This window comes from Peromyscus eremicus, chromosome 16_21, assembly GCF_949786415.1.
Source record: "Peromyscus eremicus chromosome 16_21, PerEre_H2_v1, whole genome shotgun sequence".
NCBI lineage: Eukaryota > Metazoa > Chordata > Mammalia > Rodentia > Cricetidae > Peromyscus > Peromyscus eremicus.
The window spans coordinates 36,999,187-37,018,172 of NC_081432.1; the positions used below are offsets into that span (position 1 = coordinate 36,999,187).

General features: G+C 49.3%; 1 protein-coding gene across 1 annotated transcript in view; it reads right to left on the reverse strand.

The window, feature by feature from the left end:
* Nucleotides 1-15,590, reverse strand: part of Cnnm4 (cyclin and CBS domain divalent metal cation transport mediator 4) — a 42,937-nt gene extending 27,347 nt beyond the window's left edge. Inside the window, exon 1 of the mRNA XM_059282066.1 lies at nucleotides 14,189-15,590. Coding sequence (XP_059138049.1) covers nucleotides 14,189-15,590 — 1,402 coding nt within the window. The remainder of the gene's footprint in view (nucleotides 1-14,188) is intronic.
* Between the last annotated feature and the right edge of the window lie 3,396 nt (nucleotides 15,591-18,986).

Sequence of the window (18,986 nt, forward strand, 5' to 3'; positions counted from 1 at the left end):
CATGGCCCTGGCTGTCCTGGAACTCACTATGTAGACCAGACTGGCCTCGAACTCACAAGAGATCCACCTGCCTCTGCCTCCTGAAAGCTGGGCTTAAAGGCGTGCACCCACTCCTGGATATATATACCTCCACAAATGTTTACTATTCCCCCCTGGCATTGATACAAAAGAGGAAGCAAGGAAGTGAAGAGCATTTAGAATCTTGTCTTGCTGGGCGTGTAGTTTGACAGCAAGCCACAATGCTGAGTGCTTGAGTAGCTTGGACTTAATCCCCAGCATTCAAAAATATGCCTACCTTTCCAAGACAACTAGAGCTAACTGTAATTCTTTGGGAAGTGCGGTATTTTACGATGAATATACAGAATGCCTAGCATGGTATCATGGACCTACAATCCCAGCACTGGGAAGGCAGATGCAGGAGAATCATGAGGTCTGGGACAAATGGGACTGAACAGCATCACATGACTGTCTCAAAAACAAAACCTCTATCTCCATAGGTAACAATCCACCTGAATTAGATGGCCACATGTGGAGGCTTGCTTTTTGCAAAAAAGTTCTTCACGTTCTTTTTATTTCCTGTGTCATTAAGGTTTTTGAGCCAGATGTGAATTTAAGGCTAGCCTCTTCAACTGTGCCATCCCCTTTGGTATCATATGGAAACTCTTGTGACGATAGCTCCACGTATTTGAGATAGGCGTCCGAGGATAGGTTCTTTAAAGGTTTCTGAAATTATCTAACATAGATTCAGTTCAGATCTCAGGTATTCTGGTGGGATGGTTAGGGACAGTTAGGACTCACGAGAAACCAGGGATCCAAAGCCAGGCAGCAAGGACTAAAACTAGAGCTTGCTCCACTGGCTGCAACGGCCGGAAATGAGAGAGGAGTGTGAGCATGTCCAGCCCAGATGCTGACCTGGGTTGGATAATCCAGTGTCCCTCCAAAGAGAGGGCAGGGGCCATGTAGCCTGGAGGTCCCAGGGATTCCAGGAGGTCCCAGGCATTCCAGGAGGTCCCAGGGATTCCAGGAGGTCCCAGGGATTCCAGGAGGTCCCAGGGATTCCAGGAGTACACCAGCACTGCCAGCCTCCTGGGCTTCTCCCCTTCCACCCAGTTCTCATTTCAGGAGCCCCCTCGCCTTTGTCTAGTGGGGTCACAGAGCCGGAAGCAGGGTGTGCTGGCCTCCTCTTCCAGAGTTCCCCAGCCAGAAAGAGCCCTTTCTCCATCAGGCCTTTGCTCGAAGCTCACCGCTTTGGGAGGTTCCTATTCTTCAAACCTGTGGGCAGTTAGCCAACAATTTACTGCCATATCTATTGAAAAGTCAGACCATAGTCAATCAGCACACATGTGCATGTTAGCCACAAATACTTGATAGGAAATTCTGCTAAAGGCTTCACTGAAATCCAAGCACATCCTAGCCTGTGACTGGTTTTCCAATGAACGAACCTAGTAATTCTACCCTATTACACATTAATGAACAGAAAGCATTTTTCCCCTTGGTGAACCCCAGTTGGTTCCTGGTATCATAGGCCGTTTCCAAATTGTTTACAAACTATTAAAATTAGTCTTGATCTTGATAGTCAAACCTGAAGAGGGAGAAAAACTACAGCAACGGCAGAGGTGATGATGGGAGAAGAGGACAAGAGGATTCTCTGATACGCTTAAACTTGCTCACCTAAAGTGAGATATTAATTACAAGAGGGGGAAAGACTTAATTATTAAACAATTATTTTTCCTGCTATTAAAAAAGCTGATGCCATCTTATAATAGCAGGAAAAACAATTATAGCTCCATCTCTCATGATACAGGTGCCAACATTCCCAGTAAAGATATTAGCAAATTAAATTTAGTGATGTTAAAGCGGGTAATAGATCATGAGGAAGACAGGTTGGCTCCAGTTGAAACGTTTCAACATGGGAAAGAAAATCAGTATGTTTCAGAACCAAGGGGGTTAATCATTCAATCGTATCATCAGGTAAAGGGGATTGCCATGCAAACCCAGCAGCCTGGCTCCACAGCTGTCCACTAACGTGCGTGCGTGCGTGCGTGCGTGCGTGCGTGCGTGTGTGTGTGTGTGTGTGTGTGTGTGTAAATGCGCGAACTGCTAAGGGGAGAATTTCACTGATAAAGGAGGTCTACAAAAATTAAAGGAAACAACATTACATGTGAATCATGTCTGTTATTTCACTCATCCTCATTCCCACCCTCATGCTAAGGGAACTGGTGTCCGGCATGCCAGGTGAGCACTGTGCTCCCCAGCTGCTCCCCAGCTGCGGCGGTCTGAATAGGTACGGCCCCCCAGACACTCGTGTTAATGCCTGGTCATGGGGAGTGGCACTATTAGGAAGTGTGGCCTTGTTGGATGAACTGTGTCACTGAGGAGGAAGGCTTCAAGGCCTCATATATGCTCAAGCCACACCTAGTGAGACAGTTCACTTCATGTTGTCTACAGACCAAGATGTAGAACTCTTAGCTCCTTCTCCAGCACCATGTCTGCCTGCACGCTCCCATGTCCCGCCATGATGATAATGGACTAAACCTCTGAAACTGTAAGCCACCCCAATTAAACGTTTTCCTTTAGAAGAGCTGCCATGGTCATGGTGTCTCTTCACAGCAGTAGAAACCCTAACTAAGACACCACCAGCCCTTGATGATTGGTTTTGAAAACTTCCCCTAAACCAAGAGTGAGGTGAGGATGCTATGACCTGTAATGTCCCAACCACTGAAATAAGGCAAAAACAAGATGGAGAATATGAAAGGCTTGGCAATGAATAAATCAAACTGCCATCACTCACAGATGATACAGTCGCACAAAATCCAAAAGAATATAGGATAAGTATTATTAGACGGAGTGAGTTTAGAGCAAGGTCAACAATCAAAGTTAATTCCATTTCTCTATACTTGTATGCACAATAAAAGAGCATATCTGGTGTTTAACCCTGGTTCTTAGCCCAGGGCTTCAAAAGCCCAAATGTCTTTGCTACAGTAAGGAGGCAACTCAGGGTAGGCTACCAGATAGCTTCAGGAGTTGGTCACCAGAAGACCAAGCTCAATAACTGTAATACAAGCTTGGGGCTCGGCACTGCTGCGCTCCTGGATGGGGGGACTGGGAGACTGCGTTCAGTTCTGAGGGCAATGACTTTAATCAATCATGCCTACATCATGAAGCCCTGGCACAAGCTGGGTGGGGCTTCCTGGCTGGTGATTATACTATTGCCCCAGGAGGGAAGGTGCCTAGACTCTACAGGCACAGACCCTGAAACTCCAGCTCTCCCAGCACCTGTCAATATGAACCCTTCAACATGATACTGCAATCCTGAATGTTGCACTTCCCCAATTCTTTTGAATTGTTCTAGTGAATTAATAGAGCATCTGTCTTGCATACATTAGACTCTAGGTTCAACCTCCAATCCCTAGCATCAAAAAATAAAATAAAATTAGTTAACTGAGTGGGCCTATGGGAAGCCCAAAACTTACAACAACTTGTTCAGAAGTGCACAAGGGAATAAGGACCCCACCTGCGGCTATCTATAGGTATGCTACAGTTCATAAAAATCTACAGGTGAAAAGCTAAGGATAGCCAAGATGCCCTTAAAAACAAAGGACTCACTATTACCGGATATCAACTTATTTGAAAGCTATTGCACTATGTCAAGGTAGTATTGGGATAAGGAATAATAAATAAACCACTGGACTACAGAGCCCAGAGATAGCCTCCTACATATGCCACCCCTTAGTGAGAAAACCTGCACCTTTTCCTCCCCCCACTCGAAACAAGGTTTCTCTGTGTAACAGCTATGGCTGTCCTAACTCGCTCTGTAGCCCAGGCTGGCCCCGAACTCACAGAGATCAACTTGCCCTCTGCCTCCCGAGCGCTGGGATTAAAGGCTTGTGCCCAACAGAAAGGAGTCTTTTTATTCAGTAGTTAATACTCGACGACTATGTGGGCAACTATATGTTTTTTGTTGTTGTTGTTGTTTTGGGTAATACGGGGTTTTCTTAACTGTCTTTTTTTTTTTTTTTTTTTAAAGTGGTGCATATCAGCCGGGCGGTGGTGGCGCACGCCTTTAATCCCAGCACTCGGGAGGCAGAGCCAGGTGGATCTCTGTGAGTTCGAGGCCAGCCTGGGCTACCAAGTGAGTTCCAGGAAAGGCGCAAAGCTACACAGAGAAACCCTGTCTCGAAAAAACCAAAAAATAAAAATAAAAAAAAAAAAAGTGGTGCATACCTTTAATCCTAGCGCTTGGGAGGCAGCTCAAACCTAACTTATTCTACATAGTGTGAGCTCCAGAGCTACATACAGAGTCACTGTCTCAAAAAAAAAAAAAAAAGGAAGGAAAAAAGAGTGACTTTGTATACATGTATGTATATAATTCTCCAAGAATAGATAATTAAAATTTTAAAAATAATAATAATGAAGATTGAACTGCCCAGAGTACAACAAAGCTAAATTCTAGCAGGGCTACAGATCTAAAAGAGAAAGACAAACTCCAGATTCTAGAAGACAGCATAGACAAACTTCCTGACTCACGCACAGGCAATGAATTTTAAACAGAACAGCAGGAGCTTTCCTTAACCAAAGAAAAAGGCTGATTAATTGAACCACTGCACCAGAACGAAGAAGGGCCAAGTAGCTGGGAAGCAGCTCAGTGTTAAAGCATCTGCCCAACATGCATGGGGCTCCAGGTTCAAACCACACACACACACACACACACACACACACACACAGACACTTGCACAAGCATGCGTATACAAGATGCTCAAGTCACCAAAAGTCTTGAAAACAAGAGAGGGACTGACTGGGGAACGGGCAGATATTGTTTTGGGAAATGAGCTGAACAGCTCTATTGTACAACATGGTGAGTGCATTTACTAACAACGTGAGACTAAGTGTTCTCACCACACACACAAGAAAAATGTTAATTACATGAGGGAATCCATACATTAATTGGCTTGATGTAGTCACTGATGTACAATGTGTACACATATCAAAGCATTAATATGGGCATGATGGCACACACCTGTAGTCCTGGCACTTGGAGAAACTGAGGTAGGAGTATCAGTTGAGGGCCAGCCAAGGGTACTTAGTGAGACTTTGCCACAGAAAAATTGGGAAAAAAGCCAGGCATGGTGGCACACGCCTTTAACCCCAGCACTCAGGAGGCAGAGGCAGAGGCAGGCGGATCCAGCCTGGATTACACAAACCACGAATCTGGAGAACTGGGTGGAACTTGAGAACCTATCCCTGAAAAGTGGCCCTTCTGACCCTCTACACTCATGTTAGAGCCCAGGCAGGCCTTGAACCTGTAATCCTCCTGCCTCAGCCTCCCTAATGCTAGGCTAACAGTCCTAGACCCATCCTTCCCTTCCACTGACCCAACCCTCCCCCCACATCACAGCACACACAGATGTATGTGCACACACAAACACACATGCATATACATGCATGCATGCATACAATTTTTTTTTTTAAAAGAGACTATCCCCAATATTCAGTTCTCATCCAGTACTATTTCTTTAAGCTCGGCTTGTGATCCTTACAAATAAGATAATATCTGACTTCTTGCATATGGTTATATAATAGGCTTTTAAAAAACTGAGTGACTGGCTTTTTACAGAAACTAAGATCTTTTTTATTTATTTTTAACTGGGGTGAGGAGCTGTGCATAAGAGTGTAGTGAGCATCAGGACCCTAGAACTGGCATTACAGGTGACTGGGAACTGCCAGACAGGAGTGCTGGGAACTTATCCTCTAGAAGAGCAATAATTTCTCTTTAATCACTGAGCCATCTCTACAGCTCTAGAGGGGGCTTTTTGTTGAGCTCAATGCATTTATAACTATTTAAAAAAAAAAAAAAGGCACCATGCTGAACAGTGAGGCCGACTGCCAGTGTGTAATAGCTACTGTGGTCATCGGTTGCTGTTGGTGCCAACTGGGGCACGTTTTAGACAACAGGAACAGGAACAGTTAACACAGCTAATGTTTACTACGCAATGACATAGGACTGGGCACAGAGCTAAATGCCTCGCATGCCTGACCTCCTTCAGCCCTCCCATCAACCTGGAGGTGGACACAGTCATCAGTATGGATGGGCAGAGTCGTGGCCACTAAGGAAATGTTTTTGAGTTCAAGGGTCAAGTCACCATTCTAAACATTTCACAAAATAAACTGACTGTGCGTACGTGTTTACTTGTTTTTCCAAACTTACTTTTGACTCTTGGGAAAGCTTGATGAGAAGGACAAGCTGAGAGTAGGTCTCGAGGTTATAGTGCATGTGTATACAAGTGTATAAGAGCCTGCAAGTACCAGGGTGTGGCCCTGCCTGTGCATGTGGGGAGGGGTGTGTGTGTGTGTGTGTGTGTGTGTGTGTGTGTGTGTGTGTGTGTTCACATCTAGGCAAATACAAATCCGGGGTAGGGGTAGGGGTATGCGTGTGGTCACGTGAATGAGCCTCCCTGCCTATGTGGGGTCGTGTGTGTGCGCGCCTGTCTGGGATAAGGTCAGGGATCCTCCTTCCAAGGAGACTCCAGGCTGCCTACTGGCCAAAGAGTGGGCATTCCAGAGAGCCCAAGGAACCAGTCTTTCTAGAACCCTGCCCAGGTCACAGTAGATCAGGCCTGCAGCAGGAAAGCCACTCTGATGGCAAGCTCTGGGGAATGCTCCAGTGCCGCCACGTTTAACCCCTCAGCCAAAGAGGCTGGCACCGCACACCTGGCCTCTAGGCTCACCTTCCTACAGAGCCACCTGGGACAAAACAAGAAGGGAGTGCAGGATCACTGTAAGTCACTTCTTACCTAAGGAGAGCTGATCTAAGCTGTTCCAAAAAGCAGGACATAAAACTGTGTAGACAACGATTTTAATGTCAAAGTAACTATGGGCGGCTCCGGGCCAAGCATGTGGCTGGGAAATAAAAATGGTTTTTGTTGTTTTGTTTTGTTTCAGACAGGGTCTCATTATGCAGCCCTGGCTGGTCTGAAACTCAGAGATCTGCCCACCTCTGTCTCCTTTGTCGTCAGGATTACAGGCCTGTATTACCACGAACACGGTTTTGATACTGCTATTTGTTGTAAGAACTTTTAAAAAGTAAGGTGATGGAAGTAAGTCTCAATCTCCCTCCTCCCCTCCTCCTCCCACCTCCTCCCCTGCCTCCTCCCACCTCCTCCCCTTCCTCCCCCCACCTCCTCCCTGGGCTTGCTTGCAGCTCTAGGCTTAAACTCACAATCTCCCTACTTCAGCTTACAGACTGCAGTGCTAGGATTTCAGGTGTGCACCATTACACCCAACCATGAAAGTGAATTTCTCAAAAAGTTGTCACAACACACCAGAATATTCAAAGTAGTTCCCTCTTGGTCACATGCTGGCAGTTTGGTTTGGCTTAGATTTTTGTTGTCATTTACGAAGTTCTGGCAATGAGATGCTTGTCTTTTGTGAACAGCAGTAAAAATAAAAGAAAAAAAGAAAATTCCAAATAAATAAACCAGGAATAGAAATAAGGAATCCAGACTTCAGAAGTCCCCGACATAGCCTCCAAGTTTCTTGCAACAGGATACCTTGGCATGCTCAGCTGTGAGGATAAGGATAACTATGGTCCAGGACAAGTGAGGCAGACTGGCCCATTGAGGCAACCCTTGAGGGCTGCTGTGACCCATGTAGCTGTGCCAGGATCGAGGCCGGATGAAATGGCAGCAGAGCCCAGGGTCATGGTGGGTACTTGGGGAGCCTGGATAACCCTTATATCCTCAGAGTAAGTTCCCTCCAGAAATTCAAAGTGTCCTTAAGCCCACAAGAAGTGTTAAGAGGGAGCCAGCCTGGGGACAAGCAATGGCAGCCTGTCCCTTCTCATAGGCTAGACAAAGGAACCAGGAGGCCGTGACAGAGGAGCCTGGTCCTCCCTCCTCCTATATATACTTCTCCAGCTGTGCAGCCTTTTAGAAACCGACATTCAGTGAAGGCTAAACACACTCTCTGTCAGTTCTAAGGAGACCCAAGCTCTCAAGGCACAAGATGCTTCCTTCTGCTCAAAGATGCCCTTGTTATTCAGTGTGCCAGGCTTGTCTGGAGGATGGTACTAGGATGGGCAGGAGTACCCGGAGAAAGCAGTGACCCGCACTCCAAAGCTCCTCCAAAGAGCCGAAAGCAGTTACAACAGGCAGAAGCTCTTTGGCCCAGAGTGGGCTCAAAAGGTCAATGGGGTCACTTCCTATCTGACAGCCTTTGTCTAAGTCCTGGCACCTGTGAAGAACCCAGGGAAAGGTCGTCTCGCTTCATTGCGTCTCCAGACTTCTAGCAACAAGCCAGCCTCCTCACGGAGGCCCCCTCCTTTCATTCACTGCCCCCCGTAGGACGCTGTTCTGTGATCTGGTGCTCTCAGGACTTATCTGTTTGCAAGTTCAACTCTGTTCAATGATCCTTATCCTGACCTGTGCTGTCAGGAAAACATTAGAGCTGGGCGCTCCTAATTAAAAAATATGAGACTTTTGCAAAGTCAATGCTGGTACGCTAAAAAGCGCTTATTAGGACCTAGACACAGGAGGCGCCCTCTGGCACACCCATCAAGGGTTTTAAGAGAGGTCTATCAATAGTAGATCTCTGAGATCTCTGAGCCCTGGCTCCTTGGAGGGAACCGGTCTGCAGGTGGCACAGTGCCAGCCTGCTCCACAGAGCTCTGCTCCCTGCTCACAGCACGGTACCAAAAAGAAAGGAGGCAGCAGCCAGGCTGGCGAAGGGCTTTGTCAGCTGCCCACACTTGGGACCGATGCCCCATGCCCAGAGTGCCATCCGCACACAGGCAGCCACTGTCACTCTCAGACACAGCTCCTCAAGATCAAGTCACTGACTGATGAAGAGCTGATGGACATCAGGGGTACAGTGCCACTGCACTGTCTCTGAGCCCTCTGGGGCTTAGCTGTCCCACCCAACAGTCTGTGCTTTCCAAGTTTCTCCACGCTGCCACTCCCAGAACCATCCTTGACACCTTCTCACCTTCTTCGTGCTTTCGGCAATGACAATGTCCATCCCGGCCCTGGCCTTCTTCCCTAGCCCCATGTGAGCACATCCACCTGCACAGGTACCTAGATGGTCCACACGGTATGTGGGCCACGTCTGTCCACAGAAGCACCATCTGAGACCTTGTCAGAAAGGCAGGCTTGTTAGGCAGGGTGACTCATGCCTATAATCCCAGCACCTAGAAAGCTGCGGCAGGAGGATTATTATGAGTTCAAGGTCAGTGGGGCCAACCTAGGCTACAATGTGAGACACTGTCTCGAGAAAACGAAACCAGTCCATTGAGATGACTCCCGGGGTAAAAGCACTTGTTTGGTTCCTGGAGCTTGTTGGCAGAATGAAAGAACTGACTCCTAAAAGTTAGAGCAACACACACGCACACAAACTTTAAAAAAGAAATGCAGGCCGGGTGTGGTGGCTCACGCCTTCAGTCCCAGCACTTGGGAGGCAGAGGCAGGCGGATCTCTATGAGTTCGAGGCCAGCCAGGGCTACACAGAGAAACCCTGTCTCGAAAAACCTAAAAAAGGAGAAACAGAAATGCAGACTTTCAGTACAAACTCTGGGCGGTCTAAGGACGCGAGCAAAGTGTGAGAAGCTCCGATGCGCACAGTGCTGAACAAGGAGCCAGTAGAGGGTGAGGCTTGTTTTTACTTCCTTCTGCTCCATTCTCACCAAACTGATTCCTCCTTCTCCTTTCCCTACCGTAGGTAAATCACAGTAGCCATTCCAGATCACAAGCCGGACATCTCAGACCTTCGGACATTCACCCCACTCAGCCTCGGTCCCGCCTGCCCTGTCTGTGCATCTGTACAACCAAACCTTGGTGGCATATCTGTCTGTCTCCCTGGCCGACCGTGAGCTCTGTGAATAGACGGCTTTTACACATCTCTGACTCTCAACAGCCAGCACTGTGTCTGACACACAGGCTGCAAAAAGTTAAATGTTTGTTGAACAAATGCACAAACAAGGAGGTGCTGGAGGTGGGGGGTGGCGGAGTTATGAAGGTGTGGCAGATGGCAGGAATCAAGAGGGAACACAAAACTCATGCAGTGGTTTGTTTTGTTCTTTTTCTTGGCTTTACAGTTATTCTGGGAATCAAGTTAAGTAGACGGGAAAATCTGACGTGGCACAGACGGAAATGTGGGAGGGATTTTTTTTTTTAAATGAAAATATTTCTAACTTGCTTTCGCCTCCAAATTACACCCCACTAACTTGCGGAGGGGAGTACTAACAGGTTCAAGGTCACCCCGTATAGTTCACTGACCAAGCTGGGTAGAACACAACCCCAGCTTTGGCTGGGTGGAGTTTATGTCCTTAGCTCTACAGTGGTCCAGAGGGTTATAAGGTGGGTGGGGAAAGATAAGATGGTTAAAGATGAGCTAAGGGCCTGGGAGGGGCAGGACTAACCCAAGAGGGGGCACAGCAAAAGCTGGGAGATAGCTCAAGGCATGTGTGGGGCGTCATTCATGACTCTGTCTTAGTGCTTGCAAAAGCATCTAAGGGGAAGTGAAGTGTAAATTGGGCTAGGAGTCACTGGGCACCCTTGTTTCAGGATTCCAAGCTGTGACAAACCCACTCCCAACACCCAGTACTGCAAACAGTTGCAGGCGAGGTTCCAGTAGAAGGGCCAAGGTTCAAACGACATGAATCTGGGTGGCCTTGATTAACTGGCATATCGGCATGCCACACAAAGTCTTACTCCTGAGGTCCATCCCTAAAGCACCTGCGGCCTCCTGAACGTGGCAGGAAGGCTGATAAGCATCTCATGGTAACTGTCTTGAGGTAGGAAGCAGGATTCTCTGCCTTAATCCTAGGGGAATTCAGCTCCCCACACCCTGTGCCATGCAGGGGCATTTCATGACTCATCTTAATGAGAGAGGCTGGGTTAAAAAAACCTCCCAAGGCCAAAGATGGCTTACCAGCTGGCAAAGGGAACCAACTAACAATGGAACTCAAGCCCCCAACTCTTCATGCCTGGGATCAAGACATTATTATAGGCAACCCCTGGCTTTTCCGGGTGCAGATGGAGGCGCCACAGCACTCCATTTAGCGTTCTCAAAATTCTAAAGCTTCTAGACGAGGAATAATTGTCTCCCAAATCTGATAAGTCATTCATTCACTAGGTAATGAATGTTTTATTGAGGCCTTACTATGTGCCAAGGGCTATTCCAGAGCTATCGATACAATCAGAGCGGAGAGCTTGCCCTTTGGATCTTCTATGGTACTGGGTGGAGATGGACAACACAGCGAACCACTAAGCGCCAGAGCCAGCGGCGGCGGTGAGATGTGCTATGAGAAGAGGAAAGAGGAGCACAGGGTGGAGGATGGGGAAGGTCAAGTGAGATGTGGGGGCTACAGGCCTACATGGGGCGGCAGCAAGGCCTTTTGGAGGCGATGCTGAAGAGGCAGGATAGGGGAAGGGAGCCACTCTAACTTTCTTGGAGAACAGCTAGGGCAAAGGCCCCAGAGTGGGAGTGTCGAGGTGTGTTCGAGGAACAGGAAAGCCTGAGGAGCCTGGCAGACAATCACCCATTCATTGGTCCAACTAACGTTCACTGAGGCCCCATCTGTTGGGCAGGCCTTCAGTGGGGAAAACCAATAAGGCGGGGTCCCATTCTCAACGAACTTAAAAAGCTGGGGAGTGGGGATAAAAGAACCCGGTTAAAAATTTTTTTTTACAGCTCCAGGCTGAGCAACACACACAACTACAATCCTAGCACTTGGGAGGCAAGCCCAGCCTCAGCTACAAAGCGAGACCCCGACTTGACTCAAAACAGAAACCCAAACAGACAGAAAGAAAATTACAGCTAAGCAGAGGGCTTCCAGCAGAGTGGGGTCAAATGCCTTCACACAATTCAGGGGTGAAAGATCCGGCAAAGACCCTAAAATATATGCCACTCCATCTGGCATAATGCTGGTAGTGCTGAATTTATCGCTTGTTCCTTCTTAATACCAACAAAAACAAAAAAGCCTTCCAGATGCTGAACTCGGAAAGAAAATCGTATAAGCTGTAAGTGCACATGAGGTGTGTGTGCCACATCCCGGGATGGAAAAACCCAGGAGAGGCCACATAGTGGGAGGCATGGACATGGCAGGACACCTCCGTGGTAATTTATGAACTAAGACTGGTCTCCTAAGCCCCTGGTCTCCTAAGCCCTCCAGATATCAAGAAGGCACCACACAAGGCCCAGGGTCTATTCATAAGGGGTGGCCACCGTGACACAGTGACATCTCCAGTGTCCTGATGCACAGGGTAGACCACACCTGCCTCCCTGTGAACTGCTTGGGATCCACACTCCAAGGCCGGGACTCAGGCCCCAGGCCTCTAGTGGACCAAACTCTGGGAGAGGGTTCAGCCCAGAAGAGCTCCGGCCTAAGAGATGCCAGCTCTGTTTTTTTCCACCTCAATGAAAGTACACTTCTTCACAGGACAGAGCAGAGTCCAAAGATGCCTTGCCCAGACCCGGCATGCTCCCACAGAAGAGTTCAGCCCTGCTGATCAGGAGCTGGATACCAAATTGAGCCAATCCATACTAGTTGGATCCGGATCTGAGCAAACTGATGAGGAGGTACTGGTGGGTATATACGTCACCAGCAACCACCTCAAAGACCACAGAGGCAGGTGAGAAGGAAGTCTTCACCATGTGAGTCTTCACCAGGTTCCTAGTGAAATCACCGGAGAGAAACGGTCAGGGTCCCTAGCTGCAAGACGGAGGTGAGACACACTCCTTACTGCCCCTGTGCCCGGACTCTGACCCTGGGCAAAACAGGTTCCTGGGTCTGTACCCTCAAATCTCCTTCCATGCCACCCAGACTATCTCCTGTCTTGGTTTAGCTCTGATGCTGACATCTGTCTAGAACACTTAAAAGAGAGGGTACCAATCTGCCCCTTTGGCATTGACCCTGACCCTGACTTGACCCAAGTGCACCTTTTAAGGCCAAATCTGGCAAGACCATCTCTTCTCTCCTGATCCCATTTCAAGACTGTCCACCACTTTCCAGTTCAGAAATGACCCCAGGCTTATCCACAACTGGGGTTCAAAAGTGGTTCCTAGGTTAGCTTGGGCCTTTGCCAGAAACAGCTCTACATACGGGAAGACGGTTGGGACCAAGATTATGAAGAAAAGTCCCTACAAAATGACCTCAGGTTCTTCTCAAAAGGGTTGCCCTTTCTGCCTCCTCACCTCCGTCAGCCTAGGAGGGTTTTACTCTATAATCACCTTGTTTACAGCCACTTTGAGGGTTTCAGGATAGAAGAGGGAAGAAGTCTTTGTTGGGAATAAGGAAAGGGGTGTGCGCCTTGAGCTTTGAGCTTTGGGAATAAACCATCTATCTACCTGGGAGCTAGCCAAGCACACGTTAGACAACACACACACAGACAGAGGAAGAGAGAGAGAGAGCAGGGCAAGGCCAGCTTAAGATTGGGGGTGGGGTGGGGCAAGTTTATGTTGGGCACCTGGGAAAGGAGGAACAATGACCACAGCTTGGTCTCCAGGCTTCTGCTAAACAGTGGAAACTGCTACTTGGCATTGTTGTGAGCCCGGGAGCCAAGGAGAGACCTCCCAATTACGCTTCTGTGGGCCGGAGGGCCACTGACGACGGTACTCCCCTGCCCCCAAATCTTCCAGAGCTCCAACCTCAGAACAAACTCGAGGGAGGAGGTGTGCAAATACTCCAGCCTCTCTCCTGGTGGTCACTGACCAGCAGGGCTAAGGGAGGTCCACTAGACAGGACCACCTGCTGAGCCACAAGCACATCCTTGGCTTCCTCACAAGAGGGGTCTGAACCAGGACCAAGCCACTCCATCTTTGAAGATTCCCCTCAAATGTCTCCCCCCCGGGACATCCTCAGCTCCCTGGCTACTTGCCCTCTAAATCTCGGGGAGGCCTGGTGTTTGCCTCTTCACAGGCAGGAACCTTACTCTGTATCCCTCCCCCAGCTCCAGACAAGTGTGTCTCTTTTCGATTCAACTGAACACAAAGCACAGTACCTGGCAGAAGGCAAAGGCTTGAAAACGGTTTCTGCTGCACCTGATAACATTCCCCTCAGGGGCACAGGAAGAGATGGACGGAGGGACACAGACCCAATCACACAAACGCAAGAGTAAAACCGGCAGACACAAAAACATGCAGGGGATGCTTCAGGGGGATCAAGAGGAATTTAACCAGCAACTACACCAGTCCTTACCCTTCTTGAATTCCTCCAGCATGGCATCCAGCTTGGTGTCATGGAAAACAAAATGAACTGGGTGGTTGTAGAAACGAGTGATAGTCTTGAGCGGGGTGCAGTCATCAGGGTCCACGAAAGCCAGGTCTTTGATATAAAGGATATCTACGATATTGGATTGCTCATCCTCAAAGACGGGAATGCGCGTATAGCCACTGTCCATTATCTCCGACATGGTGTTGAAGTCCAGGATGGCATCACTGCGGATCATGTAGCAGTCGTGGAGCTGGGTCATGATATCCTCCACAGTTTTGGTCCTTAGTTCCAGGGCGCCCTGGATCATATTTAATTCCTCCTTCACCAGGTCATTGTAGGGTTCTGTCACCTTCAACATCTCCATCAGCTTCTCCCGATTGTAAACAGTGCGAATCTCCTGACCCAAGACGAAGTCCAGGAGTTTGCTAATGGGGAAACTCAGAGGGAAGGTGAGCAGCATAAAGATTTTGGTGAGAACAATAGTGTTGGCACCCACAGCCAGCCCGTGTCGGGAGCACAGGGCTTGAGGTAAGATCTCCCCAAAGATAACAATGCCAATGGTGGAGGAGGCCACTGCCATGATGCCAGATCCGATGAGGTTGTCTAGAAGGATGGTGAGGGAGGTGTTGACTAGCACATTCCCCAGGAGCAGCGAACAGAGCAAGTAGTTGCCCTTGCGCCGGATGGGCTCTATCTTGCGGGCGTACCTTCTCTCCTTTTCAGTTCCACAGTTCTGCACGATGCGCAGCTCCATCGGGTCCAGGGCCATAAGCCCCAGGTTGAGGCCAGAAAATATGCCCGACAGCACTAACAGCACCAAAACGAGAAGGATGTGCAGCCAGAGCGGCAGAAACCTCCCATGCTCCTCCACCATGAAGAGCAGGGAGTCCTTGTCCGTCCATTTGAGCCAGGGCCCGTCCGCCCGGGCCCGGGTGCACAGCGCGTACAGCTTCATGTTCTCGCTCCTCCGCAGGAACTTGGTGAGCACCACTAGCATCCCCGACGTGTTCCCGCGGCTCACGTTGACCAGCCGCTGGACCACTAAGTCCTTGGTGAGCTCCAGGCAGTTGGTGGAGTTGTGGACCGTCTCGGCGTCGTCCACCTCGGTGAAGGAGATCAGGTTGCTGGAGATCTCGCCCAGGCTGTGGCCGTAGAGCCTCAAGTTCACCGTGCTGCCCTCGGACACGAAGATGACGCCATCCGGGTTCATCCCGCACGACTTGTTGCAGCTCGCCAGCCTCATGCCCAGGATCACGCTCTGCTGGGGGCTGCTCTGGCCGCTGGCCGCCCGCGTCCATAGCAGCAGCAGCAGCAGCAGCGCGGCCAGGAGGAGGCGCCCTCGGGCCGGCCAGCCGTCCCGCCGCCCGCCCCCGCCCCCCGGCGCCATGTTGCTCCGGCCCCGCCGCTGCCCGCGCCCCGCCGCGCGCCTCGCTCGGCGCCGCCGCTCCTGCCCTCCTGCCGCTCCGCCGCCGCCGCGCCAACTGCCCCAGCAGCGGGCCTGACGTCAGGCCGCGCCCCGCCCGCCCCGCCCCGCCGCCCCACGCCCCTTATTTGCATGAGAGGTCCCGCCCCTACTCGCGCTCACGCGCCCGGCTTAAGGAGGTCTGCGCGCTTAAGGTGGAACGGCGCTAAGCGAACGCGGGAGCCCGCGGCGGGGGTGCGCCCAAGTCGAGCCTCCGCGCGGCGCCCCGCTTCTCCCCGCGCTCCTCCTTGGGGAGCCCGGCTCCCAGGCCCCGCGCGCCCGGCTCCTTCCGGGTCCTCTGCACGCTGTAGCTCGGCTCGGGGGCGGGCGGCGCTTCTCCGCGGGCACAGGGAGAAAGATGCATTTCCTGATTTAGAAAAAGAAAAGGGAACCAGAGTACTCAGGCTGGCATTACAATCTCCTCACTTGTGAGATTTTTGCTGACCTTGACCCGAGGCCAGAAGTAGGTTGTCATTGCCCCCGAACTCCCCCTAGTTCACTGCTCGCTTCTGCCTAGGGGCTCTACCCAACCACTAAAGTGCCTAGAGGGTCTAGGCTCTAACTTGAGTTTGCCACCTGTCATTTCTATTTAGGGATGGGTTTTCATTGAATACCCAATGTGTGCCAGACACTTGTTTCAGGCTCTGAAGATACAGCAATGAGCAAGCCAAAATACTTGCCCACCTTAGTTTACAGTCTAGAACCTGAAAAAAAAATGGCAATAAGCAAATAAATACGTACAGAACAGTTATGAATCTTTCTGGCAACACAAAAGTATTTTGCCTCTGTAAGAACCTAGGCCTTTCGGATCTCTGCCGTTAATCCGAGTTCCTGTCTGTAAATGACAGTAAGAATGATTGTTTTGTTTTGAAACAAGATAGAGGTAGCCCAATATAGCTTTGAACTCTCAAAGTCTGAGGCAGAACTTGAACTCCTGAACCTCCTTCCTTCACCTCCCAAGTGCAGGGTTTACAGTCATGCACCACCATGCTAGACTGGTTGTATTTTTTAGTTATAGTTTTAGTTTTTAATTTGATGGCAGACAGAATAAATAACACAGCACCACCTGGCTAAGTATGTGGGAACAATTGGCTTCCACCTTGCCCATGACAGGACAACTCTCTATGAATCCGCTTTGCCTATGTAGTAATAGTTGTTGCTGCCTGCTCTTTCAGAACCATACCCTTCACCCCAAATTGTGGTGACTGGCCAGCTGAGGCAGCTGCATGTGGAAATGAACAGAGGTGTGGCTGCTGTTCTAGCCTTGAGATCACTGCTTCCTGGACAGCCCTACTTGGATGTCATTTGGCAGCTATGAATTGAGTGTGTGAGGATGACCACAGCCATCCACCCACAGCTGTCCACCCTGGAAAGGGCAGGACACGGATGACAAACATCCTTATCTTAGTTGCTGAGCTACACTAAGCAGCTGGGACTGGGATGACCCCTGGGTCTCCCAGCAAGGCTTCCCCAGACCCTGGAGACACAGAAAGCCCTTCACTGTCTCCCTGTACAAACTCCCGCGTTTATTTTTACTTCGGTACACAGTCTGCCAATAAAAGCAACAATCAATACCAGCAGCAAAAAGCCTAAACAGGAGGGAACACTCATGCTGTGTTGTCGGGGAGGCCTGGTAGCAGAAGCTGAACTGGATGCTCTGGCATCAAAGGTGGGGTTTCTGTAAACAGCCCACTGGAGGAAGTGCCTTGTGCCTCACCTCACACACACAGTGTGTCCAGAAGACTAGGTTTTTACTGAACAGTAGCCTCAGGTTGGGCACTGGCCAAAACTTCCTGTCCCCTCCTTGTCTCCCCCAGCACGGACGGACGAGCCACCTGCATTGTCTGAAAGCAACCCCGGGTCCCAAAAAATCTTCTCCCAGGCTTCCTCATCATCCCAGTTGTCCATGCCCCCCCCCCCCCCCCCCCCCGCCTGCCCTTTCTGTCCTTACAAACTTTCGCATTCTGTTATCGACCAACTGGCTATTTTTATTTTGCCCTTTGGGGACTGTAGGTAGACACTTGGTGTAAGTCAGAAGCCAACAGAGGGGAAGAAAAGGCAGCACTCAGGTTAAAAGTAGATGTAAAGAAGCAGGAGGAAAAAAAAAGCAAGATATGAACAATAGTGAGGGTCTGCTAAGAAACACACTGCCTGTTAAAGTCAGGTTAATTCACAATTGGATTCCCATAGTGATTAGGGGAGCACGAGCAGTTACCACAAACTAAAGAAATGAAATTTGGAGTAGTGGTGGCGCACGCCTTTAATCCCAGCACTTGAGAGGCAAAGACAGGCGGATCTCCGAGTTGGATGCTAGCCTGGTCTACACAGCGAGTTCCAGAACATCCACGGCTACACAAAGAAACCTTGTCTCAAAATACCAATAATAATAATAATAATAATAATAATAATAATAATAATAATATCCGAGCCTCCCAAGTGCTGGGATTAAAGGTCACACATAAATAAATCTAAAAAGAAATTCCTCTTTGATCTAGCAGAGCAAACAAGACTTGTTTTATAAAAAATGAATGACTGACAGGACCTGGGGAAATGGCTCAGTTATTAAAGTGCTTGCCACGTTAAGCGTGAGGACCTGAGTTTGATCTTCAGCACTCACGTAAAAAGGGTGTGTGTAACAGCGCGTGTCTGTGATCCCAGCACTGGGAGACAAAGACTGGAGGATCCCTGGGGCTTGTTGCCAGGGGCCACATCAGTGAGCTCCAGAGTAAGTGAGAGACCTTGTCTCAACAAAATAAGGTGGACAGTAGTGGAAGAATGTGCCTGACCTTGACCTCTCAACTCTATGGCATATAGCATCAGGAAAACAGAGATTTCTCAAAAGGAAAATCTCAAATGGCTGAAAGACATTTAAAGAAATTCTCAACATCCTTAGTCATCAGAGAAATGCAAATCAAAACGACTCTGAGATACCACCTTACACCTGTCAGAATGGCTATGATCAAAAACACTAATGACAGTCTATGTTGGAGAGGATGCAGAGCAAGGGGAACACTCCTCCGCTGTTGGTGGGAGTGCAAACTTGTACAACTACTGTGGAAATCAGTATGGCGGTTTCTCAGAAAATTGGGAATCAATCTACCTCAAGACCAAGCCATACCACTCTTGGTCATATACCCAAGAAATGCTCAATCATATCACAAAGATACATATATGCTCAACTATGTTCATAGCAGCACTATTTATAATAGTCAGAACCTGGAAACAACCTAAATGCCCGGCAACTGAAGAATGGATAAAGGTACATATACACAATGGAGTACTATTCAGCAGAGAAAAACAATGACAGCATGAAATTTGCAG